Genomic DNA, 22,881 nt, shown 5'->3' with positions numbered 1-22,881 from the left:
TCAATGCATAGCATATTGGAATTTCTTGGGCTTTTGGGGTGAATTAAATGTGTGGGAAAATGTACAGACAAAAAGGGAGATAAAAAGAAGCAGGTAGAATTTGTCCAGAACTTCACTTCTCCACAGCCCTGTCCTACTAGAAAAGATTAAATTAGAAAAGATTTAATTAGGATTGACTGTCCATATCCTGTGGAGAAGCAATTATGGAAGCCAGAATTTCTGCACCCCGAAAAGAACTTTGGTCCATACTCCCAGAGGGGGAAATGCTAGAGGAAGATGACCACAGAGCTCTAAACCCCAGTTCTACCTGCACGTGAAACATTTGTCACCAGAAATCTTTGCTTTTATACCATCACTGAAAGGGAAGAGAATTTGGAAAACACCAGTGAAAGTCAGGCATTGTTTTCACTTATTTGAGAGAGAAGAAGAAAAAGAAAGGGCATATAAAAGTAGTAATAGGTGTCAGTATTACTTAGAGAGGACGTGAAGGCAGGGCAATAGAAGTGAGTGAAAATGGGATAGATATATAGTCAAGCCATATCTGTGACCTTGGTAGAACTATTGCAGTTTTTGCTGGAGGGAATGGGGACACAGGACTCGTGGTAGGAATGCCATGGAATTATACACCTATTACCTTATAGTTTTGTAAATCACTTATTAGAGACAAGTAGGCAGGAACCAAGACACAAAGAGGGCCATATTGAGAAGTTTGCACATTATATCCTGTAGATAGCCAAACTAATACTATTTTAAGTTTTATATGGTAGTACACTTGCTGTAGTGTGGAAGAAATTTGAGAGAGAAAATTTGGTAACAAGCAAGGCGGCAGGAGACCATTTATATTTAGCCAGAAGATGAGAACATGGAGTGAAGCAATGGGAGTGGCTTCAAGAGTTATTTTGAGATTGACTCAACAGAAATTTCATATCTGGAACATGTGTTGACTTGTAAAGGTACTATCTCATTATGGAATTTAAATTTATCTAAGGCATTGCTCGGGACCCTGAGCTGTATTATTATTATTGTTATTTTTAAACCACAGCACTACTTAAGTTTATGGTGGTCCTTGGGATTGAACCTGGGGCCTTTGGTGCCTCAGGAATTAAAGTTTTTGCATAAGCATTATGCTTCCACTGCATTTCTAGGCAAGATATATCAAAAGGCTTTTAGACTATAGTTTTCATCTTCTTCAGAAGTGAACAGTTACCGTCTAAAACATGATTTATTTCCCAACACTGCATACCCCTTTCCATTCTTTATTGACTGGAAAACAAGTACTTCCGCCACACTCAAGATGGCGACAAAGAGATCTCGCCTTTTCAATACATGTTCTAGGTGGCCCCGCCCCCGTCTGGAGCTACTTCCGCCACTCTGGCGTGGGAAGCATTCACAAGGCCTTGCATCACTCAAGATGGCCCGGTTTCCTCCTACTTTTTATTGGTTGACTTCTCGAGGGCGGGACTTCCATTTGATCGTCAGCTATTTTGACCAATGGACGAAGGACAATGCTCAATGACGCGAAAGAACCGGAGCACCTCCCCCCAGTCTGGGCATGTGTTTAGACTGGGGCGGGGTGGAGCCGAGCCGGAAGCGGGAGGGCAGAGTGAAACAGGAAAAGAAGGGAAGAAGGAAGAAGAGGGAAGAGGAGGAGAGGGAAGAGGAGGAGGGAGGTGGCGGCGCCGTGGCGGAGGAGCAGGAGCAGGAGGGGGATGGAGAGGAGAAGGCTCCTGGGTGGCATGGCGCTCCTGCTCCTCCAGGCGCTGCCAGACCCCCTGTCAGCCAGGGCTGAACCCCCGCAGGTAAGGGGAGGGGGCTCTGGGCCAGCCTGGGGGCATGGTGGTCGTCGAGGCCTGAATGGACGGGGCCGTAACGGCCTTGCTGGAGGGCACCGACGGCGTGTTGTTGCCAAGAGTGGAGAGGTCCCGAGAAGGGTATCCGTGGAGTGAACAGGATCTAAGGGGGGTTTCGGTGTTTAGCTGAGGACACCTGTGATGGCTTTGGTGTCAGCGAGGTGGCAGAAGCATGGTGCCAAGCGAATGGAAGCGGGGGGGGGGGACTTGCTGGCGACAGCACTTAGGACAAGTGTCCTGGAATAACTGTGACTGGCTAGTGGTGCTTAGCGGGGGCTTGGGGGGCGCACGGGTGCTCCATCTATGGTTCCTTCTGTGCCCGTCGGGGACCGTGAGCAATTGAGCTGGCCTGAGAGGGTGTTTATTTCAGAGTGGCCACAGGAAAGTCCTGAAGGCTTCAGGGCCCCTTTTTAGTTGGCACTGGAGACAAGCAAGGGTTGGTGGCAGAATTCCTGTGACGACAGGTGGGGTGGAGGGAGTGGGACCCCTCGGAGCAGCTCACACTTGCTCTTGCGTTAGGGCTTGTCCTGGGAGCGCCAGTCAGTAATGCTGATCTGGGGCAACTCAGGACATTTGAGCAAAGGGTGGTGCTGATGCCAGTATGGGCAGCAAATGAAGCACCCCAGCTTTTCTTGCTGGGTGGCTTGTACTTTAACCAGCGGAGAAGCTTGCTTGTGCTGATTCCAGCTCCTGGTTGGCATTTCGAAACCCTAATGTGAGCGATATTGCTGGTGCCAAGTTGGGTGGGGTACAGTAGTTAAGAGACGCCCCTCCATCCCTTGCATCTGACAAAGCTTTGCCATTCTATTTACTTCACTTTCTGTTCCTTTCTCTTTCTTTTCGGAAAGGCATACATACAGGTACACAATGATGGCACAGTCTGTCTATACAGGAACTTTGTCTTGTGGTTAAGAGTAAAAGCAAAGGGTCAGTAATTCTTATTTTTTTCTTCTTTCTTTCTTTCTTTCTTTTTTAAAGATTTTATTTATTCATTAATGAGAAACATAGGAGGAGAGAGGAAGAGCCAGATATCACGCTGGTACATGTGCTGCCGGGGACTGAACTGAGGACCTCATGCTTGAGAGTCTGATGCTATATCCACTGTGCTAGCTCCCAGACCACCTTTTCTTCCTTCCTTCCTTCCTTCCTTCCAACGGTTTACTAATTTTGAAAATGAGACAAAACACACAGAATGTAAAATTACTTGATTTAAGTGAATCCTTAAGTGGTGTTTAGTATATTCACAATGCTGTGCAACCAGTGCCCGTATCTGGTTCCAAAAGATTTTCATCACCAGGGCGGGGGTAGATAGCATCATGGTTATGCAAAGAGACTCTCATGCCTGAGGCACCGAAGTCCCGGGTTCAATCCCCTGCACCACCATAAGCCAGAGCTGAGCAGTGCTCTGGTAAAAATATATATATAAATATAAATAAGTAAATAAATAAATAAAAAAAAGATTTTCATCACCCCATAAAAAAAGTTGTATTGGGGCCAGGTGGTGGCGCATCTGGCTAAGCAAGGACTCAGGTTCAAGCCCCTGATCCCCACCTGCAGGGGGAAGGCTTCATGAGTGAAGTAAGGCCGCATGTCTGTCTGACTGTATGTCTGTCTGTCTCTTCCTCTCTATCTCCCCTCCCCTCTCAATTTATCTCTGTCTCTATCCAATAATAAATAAGTAAATAATATATGTAAAGACTTGTACCAATTAAATAGTTGCTCCCTGCACTTCCTCCCTCAGCACCGGGCAACCAGCAGCTTGCTTTCTGTCTCAATGGATTCACCTTTTCAGGATACTTTGTATAACTGAAATATTGTAATATGTGACCTTTTGCGCCTGGCTGCTTCTCCTTAGCTTTTTTTTTTTTTTTTTAAATATTTTATTTTATTTATTTATTCCCTTTTGTTGCCCTTGTTGTTTTATTGTTGTAGTTATTATTGTTGTTGTCGTCGTTGTTGGATAGGACAGAGAGAAATGGAGAGAGGAGGGGAAGACAGAGAGGAGGAAAGAAAGAGAGACACCTGCAGACCTGCTTCACCGCCTGTGAAGCGACTCCCCTGCAGGTGGGGAGCCGGGGTTCGAACCGGGATCCTTATGCCGGTCCTTGTGCTTTGCGCCACCTGCGCTTAACCCGCTGCGCTACAGCCCGACTCCCTCTCCTTAGCTTTTTTGAAGTTCATGTAGGAGTAACTTGTCTTGGTATTTTATCCCTTTTCATGTTTTTTGTGACTGGGTAATATTCAGTTACATGCATAATATTCAGTTGCATATCACAATCTGTTTATTCATTTGTCTATCAAATTATAGTCTCCTAATACATTTATGCATATTAAAAACGATGTGCATGAAGAATGTTTAATTTCTGACTCACTGTGTTTCCTGTTCTAAGACTGAGACGCTTCAATTTTAGACTTTTTTGGGATCTTTATTTTTCGATTTAAAGTCTAGTAGAGGGAATAAGCTTTCCTTGTTTAAATTAAATTAAATTAAATTTTAGTAGAACAGAGAGAAACTGAGAGAGGAGGTGGAGATAGAGAGGGAGGTAGGGAGAGAGACAGAGATGAGACACCTGCAGTATTTACCATTGGTGAAGCTTCCCCTCTGCAGGTGGGGCCTTGGGTTTGAACCGGTGATACTGGCAATGTGTGTGCTAAGCTAGGTGCACTACTGCTCAGCCCCATAAACTATGTTTGTTTGTTTCTACCAGAGCACTGTTTAACTCTGGCTTAATTTATGGTAGTCCTTTGTTTTAAATTTGGGACCTTTGCTGCCTCAGGCATGACTTTTATTTTTTGCCCCCAGGGTTATTTCTGGGGCTTGGTGCCTGCATTACGAATCCACTGTTCTTTTTTTTTTTTTTTTAATTATCTTTATTTATTTATTGGATAGAGATAGATAGAAATTGAGAGGGGAAGGGGTGATATAGGGAGGGAGAGAGGCAGACACGTGCAGCCCTGCTTCACCACTTGTGAAGCTTTCCCCCTGCAGGTGGGAACCAGGGGATCGAACCTGGGTCCTTGTGTATTGTAACATGTGTGCTCAACCAGGTGCACCACCACCTGGCCCCATGAATCCACTGCTCTTGTGGCTGTTTTTTTGAATTTAAAAAGTATTCTTCTTGTTATTGGATGGAGGCAGAGAAATTGAGAAGGAATCGGGGAGGTAGGGAGGTAGAGAGAGACACCTGCAACTCTGCTTCACTTCTTGTGAAGCTTCTCCCTTGCAGGTGGGGACCAGAGGCTTGAACCTGGGACCTTGTGCACTGTACTGTGTGTGCTTAACCATGTGTGCCACTCCCTGGTCTCCCAATTTTTTGATTTTTTTGGATAAGACAATGAGAAATTGAGAGGGGAGGGGAAGATAGGGAGAGAGACAGAGAGATACCTGCAGACCTGCTTCACCGCCTGCTAAGCCACCCCACCCACCCCAGGAGGTGGGGAGCTGGGGAACTAGGTTTGCCAGGGGCTCAAACTGGGATCCTTGTGCTTCATACTATGTGCACTTAACCTGGTGTGCCACCACCCAACCCCCAAAGACTTTCACATAACTTGTGCTTTCTCCCCAGCCTGGAGGAAAAAAAATTTTTTTAGAAAGGTTGTAACTCTACACTGATAAAGTTAAGAATATATATGTTGGCAACAAAATACAGGACAGGTTTTTCCTTTGCACATGTCTGTTTCTGTGTCTGCTGTAGTGTCTGTCCTCAGTTCCAGTAAATAACTTGGCTAGAGGGTTGATTTAGAAACTCTGGAGCCATGGGAGTCAGGGTGGCAGCACAGCAGGTTAAGCGCACATGGCACAACGCGCAAGGACCGGTGTAAAGATCCTGTTTTGAGCCCCCGGCTCCCCACCTGCAGGGGAGTCTCTTCATAGGCGGTGAAGCAGGTCTGCAGGTGTCTGTCTTTCTCTCCCCCTCTGTCTTCCCCTCCTCTCTCCATTTCTCTCTGTCCTGTCCAACAACGATGACATCAATAACAACAACTACAACAATAATAAAAAACAAGGGCAACAAAAGGGAAAATAAAGAAATATAAAAATTTTATAAAACAAAACAAAACAAAACAAAACTTTGGAGCCTTAGAAGGAGAGCTAGCTTTCTGAGTTAAGAGCTGTGGATTTCTTCACCATGGTGGAGAATAGTGGGCTTCCATGTCAGCTGTGGGATTCAAAGCCACTATATTAGGCAGAAGAAAGACAGAAAAGGCCCTGGGAAGAAACTCTCAGTGTTATATCCCAATTATAGTTTGTCAGTCATAGTCCACTTTCTTATCATTTTTTCTGGCACTTCCAATACTTATTTTGGGAACTGGGTGGCTTTTGTACTTTGTTTTATTTGGATGGCTGTAAGTGCTGACCAGCAGCTATTATGTGGCTACTAGTCTTGCGGAGAAAGGGGAGTTTTTGTAGTGATATGCCCTTCATGCTGCTCCCTGCTTGCTCCCCCTCCCCCTCATACACTCATATCATTTTGTCAGCACTTGATTGCTATAGTGGGGTTTGGATTTTGAATTTTAACCTTTGGAATGGGAGTTACTATATAACTATGAACACAATCCACCACAGTTCAGTCAATTTGGCTTTTGTCTTGCTTTTGTTGATTTTTGCCTTGTGAAGAGAAAAAAAAACTTCTAGAGGCCATTTTATCAGAGAACATACACAGGGTACTCACTGTCAACAAGTGACGCGCAGCTAACTGGACTGAGGAGATCTTGCTGTATTTGTTTCATGATGAGAATGGGGGGCTGGAGAGCGACTCACTGGATAGGGCACCTGCCTTGCTATGAGTGTGGCCCAGCTTGAGCTCTGGCACCACTTGGTACTAGAGGGAGCTCCGATACTTGGCATCTTGCCCCCCCTTCTTTTGTCTCCCTTTTTCTCTGTCTGAGTGAAAAAGTGGTCTGGATGTGGTCCGGGAGGTGGCACTCTAAGCATGAGGTCCTGAGTTCAGTCCCCAGCAACACATGTACCAGAGTGCAGTCTCTTTCCCTACCTTTCTAGTAAATAAATAAAAATATTTCTTTTTAAAATTATCTTTATTTATTGGATAGAGACAGCCAGAAATCGAGAGGGAATGGGGTGACAGAGAGACACCTGCAACACTGCTTCACCACTCGCAAAGCTTTTTTCCCCCCTGCAAGTGGGGACTGGGGGCTCAAACCTGGGTCCTTGTGTACTGTAATGTGCACTCAACTAGGTGTGCCACCACCTGGCCCCAATAAACAAATATTAGAAAGAAAAAGTGGCCTGGAATAGTGAAGTTGTGAATGTATAAGGCTTGGCTTCTCCTAAAAAGGGGGAGAAAATGATATGGGTGCCGTGTTGTATTATTCCCCTTGAATCGACTATCAATCTTTTTTACATTTATATTTGATAGCATAGCTCTTTGATATGGGGCGACTTGCTTTTCTTGTCACCAGCTCTTTATTAGAACAGCTATTTCTTGCCATGCAGGCCCAGGAAAGTTCATCACTCTAACTCACTTCTGTGAAGAGGAACTTAGAATTGATGGGGACCTTTGTTTCTCCTACTTTTCCCCCTCACCACACCCCCCCCCCCCGTAATAAAACCTTGTCCTTGACTCGCCTCTGCTGCTTCAGTTTTTAGCCCAGAAGTTCCTGCTCTGTGAAAGAAAAGGTCATTTCTGTGTGCTCCCATCATTCTTTTTTTTTTGAGTGGTGGGAGATTTATAATGTATTTGGTTATAAGTTAAACATAATGTCATGATAACTTGGCTTTTAAAAGATAACCATACAATTTATTTCTTTTTCTTTTTCTTTCCCTCATAACCATATAATTTATATATGTGTTTAAACGTTTGCAATAAGAAATGTTGCTTCTTACTCCATGGTTTTTGGACTTGTTGGAGCTCCAGCTTGCTAAGCCAACTCTACCAATAGGCTGTCTCTCTATTCGGCTTCTGGACACAGGTTTTTCTTCTTTGAATTCTACTAATGGGTGGGTGTCTTAGGCCCAGGCCCTGGTTCTGCTGGCTTCTGTCTATAGGTTTTCCTTCTTCTAATTCCACTGATGGGTGCTTTAGGCCATGGCCCTGGGCCACTGAGGCCTCACTCCCATCATTTTTACAGATGGTGTGAGTGTGATACAGGACTTGTAGATTTGAATCTCCTCCCCCCCCCTTTTTTTTTTAACCAAAGCACTGCTTAGATCTGGCTTATGGTAGTATGGGGAGTTGAACCTGAGACTTTGGAGCCCTAGTTATGAGAGTCTCTTTGTATAGCCATTATGCTATCTCTGTTATCTTTCTCTTTCTTTCTATTTATTTATTTATTTTTACCAGAGCATTGCTCAACTCTGGCTTATTGTGGTGCGGGGGTGGGATTTGACAGAGCCTTAGGCATGAGAGTCTCTTTGCATAACCATTATGCTACTTACCTCCCCCATCTCTGATATCTTTCCTGCCCTCATTTAAAAAAAAAATTCCCTTTTATTGCCCTTGTTGTTTTATTGTTGTAGTTATTGTTGTTATTGATGTTGTTGGATAGGACAGAGAAATGAAGAGAGGAAGGGAAGACAGAGAGGAGGAGAGACAGAAAGACACCTGCAGTCCTGCTTAACTGTTTGTGAAATGACCCCCCCCCCTCTGCAGGGGCTTGAACCAGGATCCTGACACTGGTCCTTGCACTTATGTGCTTAACCCATATGTGCTTAACCCACTGTGCCACCGTCCAGCCCGTTTGTTTTATGTACCAAAGTTGTCTAAGCATCAATGTTTTTAGTTTCTGTCAATCTTTTCATTAGAATTCAGCAAACATTCACTCTTTGCAGTAGGCTATTATTATTTTTAACAGTTTTTATTATTATCTTTACTTACTGCATAGAGACAGCCAGAAATCAAGGGGGGGGGTGAAACAAAGGGAGAGAGACACCTGCAGCCCTGCTTCACCACTTGTAAAGTTTTCCCCCTGCAGCTGGGGGCCGGGGGTTCGAACCTGGGTCCTTGCACATTGTACTACATGTACTACAACCAGGTGTACCACCACCTGGCCCCTTGCAGCAGGCTATTATTATTGGAAGATTGTTTTATGTACCAAAGTTGTCTAAAAATCAATGTTTTTAGTTTCTGTCAATCTTTTCATTAGAATTCAGCAAACATTCACTCTTTGCAGTAGGCTATTATTAGCTTACTAATAATCCCTGCCCTCAAGGAGCTAGCAGTCTTGTGGGAAAGACAGATAATGCATACACATTATTCATAATCAGGAGGGACCAGTGCTTTAATGTAGATACATAAAATTAAGGGCAGTGCCATCAATTGGTTGTGCTATGGCCAGTCTAAAATGGGAAGTTAGGGAGAGCTTCATGAAGAAAGATGTGCCTTTAAAGCTTGATAAGGTTAAGTTGGTTATCTGTGGATCAGGAAGAGGAGCAGTCTGATCCAGTGTGATAAGGCTCTTGTGTTGTCCTGGCCCTTATTTCACTGCCTATATGGAAATAGAGAATATTTGGAAGGTAACATTTAATCTGGTGGGAGCTTGTCTTGTGGGCATGGAGGGGAATGTAAAAGTAGATGAGATGTGAAGGTTTGTCTGTGGTTAGATGGTAAGATGGCCTTTCTACAATTCACTGAAGCCACGTTGTCCACTAGCTTCCTGTGAGGCTGGGATGATGTCTGGCTGTGATGACCATTAGTAGTCACTTAGCCCCATGTGGCCAGGATAACTGAGGAACTGAATTAAAAAAATTTTTGTAATATTTATTTTCCCTTTTGTTGCCCTTGTTGTTTTATTGTTGTAGTTATAGTTATTGTTGTTACTGATGTTGTTGTAGTTGGACCGGACAGAGAGAAATGGAGAGAGGAGGGGAAGACAGAGAGGGGGAGAGAAAGATAGACACCTGCAGACCTGCTTCACTGCCTGTGAAGTGACTTCTCTGCAGATGGGGAGCCGTGCGCTCGAACCTGGATCCTTAAGAAGGTCCTTTCACTTTGCGCCACGTGCGCTTAACCTGCTGCGCTACCGCCCGACTCCCAAGGAACTGAATTTTATGTGGTTCTGAGGAATGAATCCAGGGCCTCAAGCACATGTGATAACTCTAAGTGGCTTCCCTGCCCTAATATTATTTCCATTTTCTCTTCTTCCTTTCCTTCCTCCTCCTCTTTCTTTTCCCTTTTTGGTGAAGCAGAAAGAGCTACCACAGCAATGCTCTGTCACCTATGAAGCTCCTCTGGTGCTGTCCATGGTTCGCCATGTGGTACGGAATCTCAAACCTAGGACCCCATGGAAACCGTAAGACAGGCGATATACTGGTTAAGTTATCTCTGGATTCCATAACTGAAATTTAAATGTTAAGACTTAAAATCCAAAATTAATTAAATAATTTATTTGTTTATAAGAGAGAGAGAGAGAGAGAGAACCAGAGCAGCACTCTGGTATATATGATGCCAGGGGTCCATTTCTTACCCACTATGCCACTTGGTGGACCACCAGAATTAAGCAATTTTTTTATAACGATTTTATTGAGATGGCTAACATGCCAGAAGATTCATTCTCATTCATTTAAAATATACAAAATAGCTTTTTAGTAAGTCAAAGAATTGTGTGACCAGTGCCACTATTTGATTTCATATATTATTTTAAAATTTTATTTATTTATTTATTTATTTATTGGATAGAGACCACCAGAAATCGAGAGGGAAGGGGGTCATAGAGAGAGACAGAGAGATATCTGCAGTACTGCTTCACCACTTGTAAAGCTTTCCCCCTGCTGTTGGGGACCAGGGGCTCGAATCCAGATCCTTGCACACTGTAACATGTGGTTGAGCGCATGCTCAACCAGGTTCACCATGATTCCATATATCATTTTGTTTAGGTTTATTTATTTATTTATTTCATGAATGAGAGAGACAGGGCATCCAGAGCATCACTCCAGTGTATGTAGTGCCTGATTGAACCTGCAGCTTCACGCATGCAAGCCCTGCACTGTGTCCACTGAATTGCCTCAGCTGCACCAGTGTAATGATAGAATATATTTATTTATTCATTTTTTATTATTTTTTGTCTCCAGGTTTTATCGCTGGGGCTCATGCCTGCACTACAAATCCACTGCTCCTGGAGGTTATTTTCCCCCTTTTTTTGGCCTTGTTGTTTATCATTGTTGTTGTTGTTATTGTTATTGCTGTCCTTGTTGAATAGGACAGAGAGAAATGGAGAGAGGAAGGGAAGACAGTGGGGGAGAGAGGACAGACACCTATAGATCTGCTTCACCACTTGTGAAGCTATCACCTCTGCAGGTGGGCAGCTGCGGGCTTGAACTGGGATCCTTACGCCGGTCTGTGCACTTTTGCGCCATGTACACTTAACCCGCTGCGCTACTGCCCAGCCCCTATGATATCTTTTTACTTTTTTAAATTTTAATTTACTTGATTTTAATAAGAGAGATAGAGATAGATAGATAGATAGGTAGGTAGGTAGGTAGATAGATAGATTAGATAGATAGATAGAAAGCAAGCAGAGCTCTGCTCAGCTCTGGCTTATGATGGTGCAGGGAATTGAGCCTCAGATCTCAGAGCCTCAGGCCTGAGAGTCTTTTGCAGAACTTTTTTTTTTTTTATTTAATTTTTTTTAAGTATTTATTTTATTTATTTATTCCCTTTTGTTGCCCTTGTTGTTTTATTGTTGTAGTTATTATTGTTGTTGTCGTCGTTGTTGGATAGGACAGAGAGAAATGGAGAGAGGAGGGGAAGACAGAGAGGAGGAGAGAAAGATAGACACCTGCAGACCTGCTTCACCGCCTGTGAAGCGACTCCCCTGCAGGTGGGGAGCCGGGGTTTGAACTGGGATCCTTACGCTGGTCCTTGTGCTTTGCGCCACCTGCGCTTAACCCGCTGCGCTACAGCCCGACTCCCTGCAGAACTATTATGCTATCTCCCTAGCTCAGTATTAGAGTATCTTCAAAATCTTACATACCTAGAGGGTAAGACAGAGGAGACACTTTTGCACTGCTCTGCTACCCATGGACTTCCATTGATGCTGTGTAGTGCTCCCATCTGATGCCATAGTTGAACAGAGTACACACACATGAGACAACTTGCACCCTACACGTTGAGCTATCTCCTGGACTTAATTTTAGAACATTTTCATCACAAAAAGAAACCGAAAGGCCAGAAGGTAGCTCAGGAATAAAATGCCTGCTTCACATGCGTGGGATTTTTGTGCTCTACAGCGCGACATGAGAGTGGTGTGGATGGTAGAGTGATGCTTTGATCTTGTTCTCTCACTGTAAAATAAAGGAAAACAGGGAGTTGGACAATAGCGCATCAGGTTAAGCACTCAAAATGCAAGGACCTGCATAAGGATCCTGGTTCGAACCCCCGGCTCCCCATCTGCAGGGGAGTCGCTTCACAGTCAGTGAAGCAGGTTTGCAGGTGTCTATCTTTCTCTCCCCCTCTCTGTCTTCCCCTCCTCTCTCCATTACTCTCTGTCCTATCCAACAACGATGACAACAATAACAATAACTACAACAATAAAACAAGGGCAACAAAAGGGAATAAATAAATAAATAAATAAATATTTAAAAACATCTCAAAAAAAAAGAAAACAGGGCCAGGCAGTGCCATATCTGGTTAAGCACACACATTGCAGTGTGCAAGGACCCAGGTTCAAGCTCTTGCTCCCCTCATGCAGGGGGAAAGCTTCACAAGTGGTGAAGCATGGCTGCAGGTATCTGCCCCTTTCCCCTCCCTGCCTCCCCTCTCCTCTCAAGTTCTCTTTGTCTCTATCCAATAATAAAAATATTTAAGGAAAATGAATGTACTTAAAAAAAAAAAGGAAAACAGAATTCATAGGGGCCAGGGAGGTGACCCTCCTGGTGGAGTGCACACGTTACCATGAGCGAGGACCTTGGCCCCAGCCCCTGCCACTATGCATGGGACCCCTATATGAGGCAAGTGTCACAAGTGGTGGTGTGATGCTACAGTATCTCTCTGTCTTTCTCTCCTCTGTTTCTCACACTCTTATCTAAAAGAAAAAAAAGGCTGCTAGGAGTGGTGGACTTGTGCAGACATCAGCCCCAGCATGGCTCTGGTGGCCAACAGACCAACCAGCCATCCACAGTCTTTAGCTATTCTTTCTATTCCATCATCTCCTCTCCCAGCCTAGCCCTGGCAACCATGAAGCCATTTTCTGCACTTTTCCTATAAATGGAATCATTATAGTGTATTGTGACTGATTTCTTTCACTTTGCATACTTTTCCTAAGGTTCATCCATGCTGCTGTATCAGTCTGTCATTACGTGCATTGGTCATATTTCATCTCTCTCTATAGCTAATACTCACTTCCTTTGTTTTGATGAGGTAAACAGTTAATTTTTTATTACTGATTTAATAAGGATGGACAAGAGTAGGATAAGAGGGATACAGTTCCATAGAATTCTTACCACCAGAGTTCTGTATCCCATCCCCTCCATTGGAAGTGTCCCTATTCTTTATCCCTTTGGAAGTATGGATCAAAGATCTTTATGGGGTGCAGAAGGTGGGGAGGTCTGGCTTCTGTAATTGCTTCTCTGCTGGACATGGGTGTTGACAGGTTGATCCACACTCCCAGCCTGTTTCTATCTTTCCCTAGTGGGGTGGGGCTCTGGGGAGGTGGGGTTCCAGGACACGTTGGTGAGGTCATCTGCTCAGTGAAGTCAGGTTGCCATCATGGTAGCATCTGCAATTTGGTGGCTGAAAAGCATTAAGATATAAAGCTGAACAAATTGTGTAATAATCAGAAACCTAAAGGTAAGAACATAGCAGATGAAATTTGATGTCTTCATGTAGGAAGAGGCTAGGAAGTCTATTTTAGGTTTGTTCCAAGGGGCCCATGACTTTACTGATTTTTTTTTTTTTTTAGTTTTCTTTATTCCCTTTTGTTGCCCTTTTTTTTTTTATTGTTGTAGTTATTATTGTTATTGATGTCATTGTTGTTGGATAGGACAGAGAGAAATAGAGAGAGATGGGGAAGATGGGGAGAGACAGATAGACACCTGCAGAACCTGCTTCACCGCTTGTGAAGTGACTCCCTTGCAGGTGGGGAGCGGGGGGCTTGAACTGACTACTGATTTTTGCCTGAGCCAGACAGCTAACATGCAGGTGGGCTAAAGTATTGTTTTGGAAGATGGTGTATTAATATTCACTTTTATGTATGCCCCACATTTTATTTGTCTGTCACTTTACGGATATTTAGACCATTTAAATAATACTGCAGTGAGCATGCGCTGTATATATTTTTGTGTAGACTTGTTTTGATTTCTCTTGGGCATATGTCCAGCAGTAGAATAGCTGGGTCATATGCTCACCTAACAGCTTTCCTGTGTGGGTGTGAGGTGTAGTCTTAACAGAGTAATAAGGCCATGAACTTTAGGATAGACATCTGAGTTCCAGACCTGACTGTTCCAAGCCACTTTATTTGTTTTTAATTTTTGAGAGAGAGAGAAAAAGAAGTCCTAGCCCTGAAGTGCACTTCAGTGCAGTGACTGCAGGTTTGAACCTGGGTTGTGCACATGGCAAAACTGCACACTACCCAAGTGAGCTATTTCACTGGCCCTTTGAACAAGTTTGTTCTTTTTTTAAAAAATTATTTTTTATGTTTATTTATTTATTCCTTTTTGTTGCCATTGTTTTTTATTGTTGTTGCTGATGTCGTCCTTGTCAGATAGGACAGAGACAAATGGAGAGAGGAGGGGAAGACAGAGAGGGGGTGAGAAAGATGATAGACACCTGCAGACCTGCTTCACCGCCTGTGAAGCGACTTCCAGGCAGGTGAGGAGCCGGGGGCTCTAACCAGGATCCTTACGCCGGTCCTTGTGCTTGGCACCACGTGCGCTTAACCCGCTGCGCTACCACCCAACTCCCAAGCAAGTTTGTTCTTAACTTCTTTGTTCCTTAGTTTCCCGATTTATAAGATTAGCAATACTGTGACCTGGCAGGTGGCACAGGGGTAGAACACAGGACTTGCCAAGGGTGTGGTCCTGAGTTTGATCCCCAGAACCACAAATGCCAGAGTGATGCTCTAGTTCTGTCTCTTTCTTAGTAACAAATATATACATAACTAAATAAATATTTAAATTAAAAAATTAAATGGGACTATAGTACTTACCTCTTAAATTTGTCGTGAGGTGGAAAGACATAATATATGTGATGCTCTTAAAATATACATATGTCTATTAAACAGTGGTAACATTGCAGCTTGGGGGTTGGTACAATGGCTACACCGATAGACTTCGTATGAGGGTCAGAGTTTGTTCCCTGGAGTGGACTGTGCCAGGGTAATGCTTTGGTTCTCTATCACAAGTAAAGACATAAGCAAAATATTTATCAAGCATAGTAGCATGTCTATTACTACCGATATATGTCATAGTTGTTTAGAGCCAACTCTAAAGTTGAGTTCAGAAAGTGAGATTTGGTATCCAGGTTCTATACCTTGCACATGTGCAATTTCATTGCTCCTGGGTTCTTTTCATTCAGATGGACAGAGAGGGGGAGGAACACTACAGCACTGGAGCTTCCCCTCATGCTTTGGCACTCACATGTGGTGCTGGGGTTCCAACTTGGACCTTGTGCATGACAAGGTGTGTGCCCTACATACCCAGTGACCTTTCTCTCTGGTCTGAGATTTGGAGTGTCTGGAACTGACTTCCTTGATTCTGTGGTTTTTTTTTTTTTTTTTTTTTTTAATATTTATTTATTTATGAGAAAGATAGGAGGAGAGAGAGAAAGAACCAGACATCACTCTGGTACAAGTGCTGCCAGGGCTTGAACTGAGGTCTTCATGCTCGAAAGTCCAGTGCTTTATGCACTGCGCCACCTCTTTGACCACTTGATTCTGTTTTGTATCTGATCTTTTAGTTATGAAGGTAACTTTTCTTGGTGGACCTATGTGTTTAGAATAGCTGTTCTCAACTGGGGACAGTTTTGCCCCTCCCTAAGGACATCTGCCAGTCTCTAGAAATATTTCTGGTTGTCACAACTTGAGAATGTTACTGGTATCCAGTGGTTGAAGGCCAGGTTTGTTGTAATGCTTAGGACGCCCCCCTTCAGAAAAAAAAAAAGAATCGTTGGCCACTCAGTGGTGCCAAGGTGGAGAAATCTGGCAGGGGGTGACTGCAAGCCCCTGACCAGCTCCTGCTCATTGTCACGGTAGTTGAAGTTTTCTATGAAGAGAGAAGGTATACGTATGAAATGCAAGGTTTCGGTGAGACAGTTTAAAATCTTTAATTTTCTGCATCTTGATTAATTTTGGACTTGGCATATGTTGGCAGTCGTTGTCAGCTGACATCAAACATTTTGAGGAAACCAAACCAAGCCAAACCCCGTCTATTTCTTTTAGTCTGTGGTTCAGTAAGCAGGTGAACCTCCCTTCCTCACCCCGTCTATTTCTTTTAGTCTGTGGTTCAGTAAGCAGGTGAACCTCCCTTCCTCACCCCGTCTATTTCTTTTAGTCTGTGGTTCAGTAAGCGGGTGAACCTCCCTTCCTCACCCCGTCTTGAACTCGCTTGCCTCCTGCTTTGGTTTGCCCTGTGGTTTCATTTTGAGAACATGTTTGTTTTCACCCCAGTGAAAGCCTGATGGCCACTCACTTTTTCTCAGTGTCCTTTCCAGCCCCATAACCACGCTGGACTGAGTCATGCTCTTTTTCCTTCCCCCATTCCAAGTCTTGGCTCTGCTCTCATTTTCATGAATATTGTTTTCTCCTCACACACGCTCTGCCTGCAGAAACCATTAGGTGTCCTCTGGGTCTCCAGGAGAGAAGCTGACTGTCCTGAACCTCCGGGTGGCTTACGGAGAGCCCTCTGTTTCAGGCGTCAGGGTGCAGCTCACCTTGGGGTACTGGGCATTAGCTGCTGCTCCTGTGGTTGGGTAGATGTCTCAGATGGCTTTGGATTCATAGTCTCTCTCGCTCCTTGGCCATCCATCCACCCACATTGTTATGACTACCTTGTTAAGACTGATGCTTGAGGGACCACCAGGCTCTCACTGGGGAGAGATCCATACCTCTGGGGAGAAACTCATCAGCTGGGGAGCTGACTCATGCCTTGCTATCCCACCCCAGTCAGAGGCCACCAATCCCACAAGAACAAGACACAGACAGCAAGAGCAGCCTCTCAGTGAGAAGGAATAGTGACTGAGGCAGGTCTCAGTGACCTGTCTGTCTGCTTAGTGGCATACAACTGGCTGAGGTTGGACCCCACACACTTCCCTTTTCCACCACACTTTGCTGTTCCACTAGGTGGAGCAAAGTGTGACACACACACACACACACACACACACACACACACACAGTGGAAATCACAAAGAAACACAAATAAATCCAGGACATTGCAAGCTGGGAGGTAAGGAAAGGGCAAACAGATCTCATCCTATTGAATTCTGCAGCTTACTGATAAAACTCTGAGCTTCCCAGTGTGGGCATTAAAGTAGGTCACCCTCACAGACTTGTGAAATGCCAGTGTTGCACAGACTGGGTTTTGGGGGAATACTCTTGTTTACTCAGTGACATTCCCACAGCTATCATCTATTTACTTTTGGTTTTCTTTCCACACTTTCTTCTGTAAGAAAACACAAGCTGTGTGACTTCTGCTCCTGGTGCTGCTACCACTGTCGTTGTAGTGCCAAGGCTAAATGCTGATTCATGATCTCAGGTGTTTTCTTTTTGACAGAGAAACAGAGAGGGAGAGACACCACAGCATCACTCCACCACCCATGGAGTCCCCTGCCACCATACATAGTGCTTTTTTATGGTGCCAGGACTCGAACCCAGAGCCTCACATACAGTAAAGCTTGTGTTGTACTGGATGAGCAGTCTCTCAGCCCTGATCTTAGATGTTTAAAAGAGTTTAATTTACTCTGTTTTGGAAGAGTTCACAATAAATGTAAGTCATTGCAATACTATTTATTGTGAGAACATTTGTGGTTTGGAAGGGTGGATCCTAGAGTAAAGTTATAAAAACATGTCTGTTTTGATTTTCAAATATCAAGCAAGACAAATCTTCTGTCGTAACACTATTTTATTACACATTCTTGAGGACCAGAGGCATGTGTTCATGGGGAAAGTATTCACATTTTTCACAATTCTGCATGTTGCTTTTCTGCTTATCATTTTCTGAACTATCTTTCTCATCTAAAATTCTACCTGGTATCTCATTCCAGTTCTGTTCAAAATCAGCCAAACACAAAAACAACAAAAAGCCCACAACTTAGTTTACTTAGGCTGAATAATTTTTCTCAGTGGTTTATTTGGGAGTGAAAGTTCTGGCTTTCAGTGCTGGGGTGTTGAAGCACTGTATCTCTTTGGGACTTGAATGTAGACTTTTATACTGTAATTTTTTTTTTTTTTCTTTCTAGAGTCCTTTGGTGCTGTGCTGCTTTGCAAATAAATATGCAAACCCTCTTACTGCATTTGTGGAGTGGGGGTGGCTAGGACTTGGGTGTTGGGCAGACCTGTCTCAGCATAATTTGGTACAAGGCCCCCTATCGGTTAACCTATTTTCTCATTTTCTTTTGTTAGAACTGAATGCTGACTTTCTTTGAACTTTAAGATATTGCTTTTTTTTTTTTTTTGCATTAATTGTACAAAATAACACATTCTTGTAACAATGGTTAGTAGTACAGAAATAAAAAACGTTTAGAGGAAAAAGTGAAAATTTGTGGTTTGGTCTGTTTTTGGGGAGGATGACTTTTCCATTGAAGCTACTAACTTACAGTAATGTAACTCATGAATAACACACAGACATGAACAGAATTGTTGGTACGATGAGTGTTGGTTTTAATTATTTGTTTTTATAGAGACAGAGAGAAAGCATAGCACGAAAGCTTTCATTAATGAGGTGGGGCTGGACGAGAAGATGGATCATGCACATGGCAAAGCAGCACCCCACCAAGTGAACTGTTTACTGGCCTGAGGAGGGTTCTTTCTTCTCTTTCCCTTGGGGCCATTCATATATGTACTTTATTTATTTTTATTTTTTTAATTTTTGCCTCCAGGGTTACTGCTGGGGCTTGGTGCCTGCACTACGAATCCACTGCTCCTGAAAGCCATTTCCCTCCCATTTTGTTGGCCTTGCCTTTGTTGTTATGCAACATGTACTTTTTGTTTCTTTACTTTATGAGAGAGAGAATGAGTCCACTCTGGCATATGTGGTGCTGGGGATCAGACTTTGAACCTCATGGATGCACATACCAAGTTCTATTCACGCGGCCCCTACCCAGCTACTGCATGTACTTAAAAAATGTGCTGTAGTAGAAATCTTTCCATTTGACATGTGCACTTCTGATTTTGTAAAAATGTTTCTATCTATTTATTATTGGATAGAGACAGAGGAATTGAGAGGGGAGGAAGAGACAGAGAGGGAGAGAGACAAAGAGACACCAGCAGACCTGCTCCACCAGTCATGAAGATTTCCCCCTGCATGTGGAGACCAGGGGTTTGAACCTGCAACCATGTGCACTGTAATGTGTGCATTTAACCAGGTGCACCACTGCTTGGCTGTTGTTAAAAATTCGTAGGCTCCTGCCGGCCGGTCTAGCTTCACGGGCGGGTAACAGAGACGACCAGACACACGGCTGGGCAGGGAAGCTGTATTTCTTTATTCAGGAACAACGATTCATAAACTAAACCAAACTAATGACCAAACAGAACTCTGCTGTCTTTTTGCGGCGGCGCAAGCTCTTGATACGATAGTCATTTAGTTAAAAAGAAAAGGGGGAATTGTCGTATGCTTTACATTGGTTTGTTCTAGCCCTCCCCACCAAGAGAATTAGATCAGTCCAGTTAGTTTCGCGGGCTTGGCCCCGCCCCAAAGGAACCCCGAGAGAGAGTTCCACAGTTGGAGAGTTTCAGAGTGCCAGAGTTGGAGAGGGTTCTTGAGTTCCAGAGTAAGAGAGAGTGCTTGCGCCGCCGCAAAGAGACAGCAGAGTTCTGTTTGGTCATTAGTTTGGTTTAGTTTATGAATCGTTGTTCCTGAATAAAGAAATACAGCTTCCCTGCCCAGCCTTATGTCTCTACGTCTCTGTTACCCGCCCGTGAAGCTAGCCCGGCCAGCTGGAGCCTACGAATTTTTAACAACAAATGGCGCCCACGTGGACCGGACCTGCGCATCTCTCAGATAAGTAAAGACAATTTGGCTACCTATGCACTATGGCCTTCTCTTCTGCTTGTGAAGAGATCTCCAAAGGCCTCTGCTCTTTCTTCACGAGACTGTTTTGCTGTTTCTGGAACATTTATCTCTGGACCACTCTGTGGTTTCCACTCGCTCGGGCGAACTCAGAACAGCCAGCGGGAATAGCCAGCGGGCGGGAGGCGAGGCGCGGAGCTGCTGGTTAAACAGCCAGCCAGCCGGCTGCGCCCAGACAACCCCGCGCACCGCCCCTGCAGCCCCGCAAGAGGCTGACGCCAACATGCTGGAGCCCGATGCCAACACGCTAGAGCCCGATGCCAACACGCAAGAGCCTTACGAATTTTAACAACACTTGGCCCCTCTGATTTTTTTTTTTAAAAGAAATGACATATTATCACTTTCGATTATGACTTTCTTAATCATCCTCTATAGATGCACACGTGTTCAGTCTTCTGCTATTTCACTTTGGAGAACACTTTTCTTTCTGCAATTCTGCTGACATCTTAAGGGGGTTAAAGTTAAGTACATGTGAGGTTAAGTACATATTTTACCACAGTAGAGGCCTTGGGTTTGATCCCCGCCGCCGCCTATGAGCACCATGGACAGTACCAAGAGAATTCCATGGAGTAGTACTTTGGTCTTTCTGTCTCTAAAAGTAAAGGATAAAAACAAACAAACGAACAAGGAAAACAAAACAGACACTGTACCTGGGAGGTGGCTGGCTGAGCATTACCATGAGTGCATGAGAGCCTGGGTTTCCTTTCTGTTTGCTAACGCCTGCCTGCCTGCCTGCCTGCCTGCCTGCCTTCCTTCCTCTCTCCCTCTCCATCTCCCTCTCTCTTCCTCTCTTTTCCCCTCCCTCCCTCCCTTTCTTTCTTTCTCTCTCTCCCTTCCTTCCTTCCTTTCTTTCTTTTTCTTTCTTTCTTTCTTTCTAGACTTCACCCAAGGACAGTGAGCCAGTTCTTGGACAGGGTGGGAATGCCTGCCCGGGTTTAGAATGAAGGGGTGTTTGTGCCCTGGAAGATAGCAGGCAGGTGGTCTGCAGCCATCAGCAGATTGTGTGTGACTGGACAGTCACCCCAGAAGCATGTCTCCCTGGAAGTTGCATTGTGAGAGTTTATACTCAGAGGCCAGACTGCCTCCATACAACTCTGGGTTGGTTAGTTAATTAACTCCTCATGTTCATCTGAAAGATGGAGCTAATAGTACCTAGTTTATAGGATTATTATGCAGGTTGAATTAATTCTTACAAAGCCCTTAGACCTGTCTTCCAACTCCTAATTACTTGGTACATGTTAGCTTGTGTTACTCTTTTCATCTTTCAGTTTGGGGAAAGCTTCAAGGCTTTCCTGTTCTCCAACTGACCCCAGATCTGTTTTGGGTGGAGGAATTTTTTTTTTTTAATTGCCACTAGGGTTGTTGCTGGAGCTTGGTGCCCGTACAGTGAATTCACTGGATCTAGCGTCCCCCTTCCTGCTTTTGTTGATAGAAACAGAAATTGAGGGGGAAGAAGATATAGGCACCAACAGTACTGTTTCACAACTTGTAAAGCTGCAGGGACTAGAGGCTTGAACCCAGATCCTTGTGTATGGGAATGTGTGCAGAGAACGTATTTTGGTTAACTCTTAGTCCAAAAGGCATGCGAGTTACTTTACATTTTATCAGCCTTAGCAATCAGATGTGAGGTGTTTTTCCAGCAATTGTTTTCTAATAACAAAGTATGACTCTCTTTATTCTCAGAGCAGCTAAGTTAGAGTATATACTATTATTTGGATTTGCACATCACTGTGCCCTCTTGAGTGAGGGGAGGGTGGGGAGGGCTTACTGCCAGCAAGGAAGTGCGTGCTGCTGGGTGTGGGAGTTGTGGCTGCACCGCAGTGCTAGACCACAGGTGGCTGGGGTCTGCCCGCTGGGCACACGGTGTACTGGCACACAGTGCACTGTGCTGCGGTGAGGGGCTCCCTGTCTCCAGCTTCCATTTGGTACTTCCTGTTCTGGGGGAAGGGCCATTTCTGAAGCTCTTAAAAAAAAAAATCCAGCTTTGTTGACATAAAATTCACATACTGCAAAACTCACCCTTTAAAGATTTTCCTTATATTCATGAGAGAGAGGAAGAGGGAAACTCCAGAGCACTGCTCAGCTCTGGCAGATGGTGCCAGGGACATCTGGGGCTTCTGACATGAAAGTTTATGGCGTGCTACCTCTCCTTGCCCCTGGCACCAAATTCACCTTTACTGACGTGTGCTTCAGTGGTGTTTGGTGTCATCTCAAGGTTGGGCTTCCATTAGCACTATGTAATTATAGAAGGTTTTGATTATTCCCTCCCCCCCAAAGAAACCCAATACCCATCAGAACTCACTCTTAACCCACTTCAGCCATTTAGTGGTCTGGTATATGCACCCGTCAGTCTCCTGTCTCATTCAGGATTTTCCTACGCTAGACACGTCCTGTGTACATGTGGGTGTATCATAGGGTGTTTTGCCACTGACTTCCTTCACTTAGGATATATGGTTTCCAGTTTCATCTGTGTCACAGCATGTGCTAGTGCAGCATTCCTTTTTATTTTATTTTATTATTTTTTAAATATTTTATTTATTTTATTTTTGAGAGAGATGCAGAGGGAGAGAGAAACACCAGAGCACTGCTCAGCTCTGGCTTATGGTGGTGCGGGGGATAGAACCTGGGACTTTGGAGCCTCAGGTATGAGAATCTGTTCGCATAACCGTTATGCTATCTCCCCCGCCCCTTATTTTATTATATTATTTTATTTTATTTTATTTTTAATGATCAACACATTCACTCATCAGTTGATGGATCTTTGAGCTCCTCCTACTTTGGGACTGTTAAACATTGCTGTGGGGGCTGGGTGGTGGTGCACCTGGTTGAGCGCACATGTTACAGTGCGCAAGGACACAG

At 44.3% G+C, this 22,881-nt stretch overlaps 1 protein-coding gene across 2 annotated transcripts in view; it reads left to right on the top strand.

Annotated features, from left to right (window-relative positions):
• Window positions 1-1,581: 1,581 nt before the first annotated feature.
• WBP1L (WW domain binding protein 1 like) overlaps window positions 1,582-22,881 on the top strand; it is an 88,109-nt gene continuing 66,809 nt past the window's right edge. Inside the window, exon 1 of one of the 2 annotated variants that reach the window (XM_060171420.1) lies at window positions 1,582-1,799. In XM_060171420.1, the coding sequence (XP_060027403.1) occupies window positions 1,710-1,799 (90 nt within the window). In that variant the 5' untranslated portion in view covers window positions 1,582-1,709. The remainder of the gene's footprint in view (window positions 1,800-22,881) is intronic. The other variant, XM_060171422.1, reaches the window with a different exon arrangement.

This window comes from Erinaceus europaeus, chromosome 14, assembly GCF_950295315.1.
Source record: "Erinaceus europaeus chromosome 14, mEriEur2.1, whole genome shotgun sequence".
In the NCBI taxonomy this organism is placed as follows: domain Eukaryota; kingdom Metazoa; phylum Chordata; class Mammalia; order Eulipotyphla; family Erinaceidae; genus Erinaceus; species Erinaceus europaeus.
The sequence above is the reverse complement of the archived record's forward strand: the minus strand, read 5'-3'. Positions and strand labels throughout refer to the sequence as shown.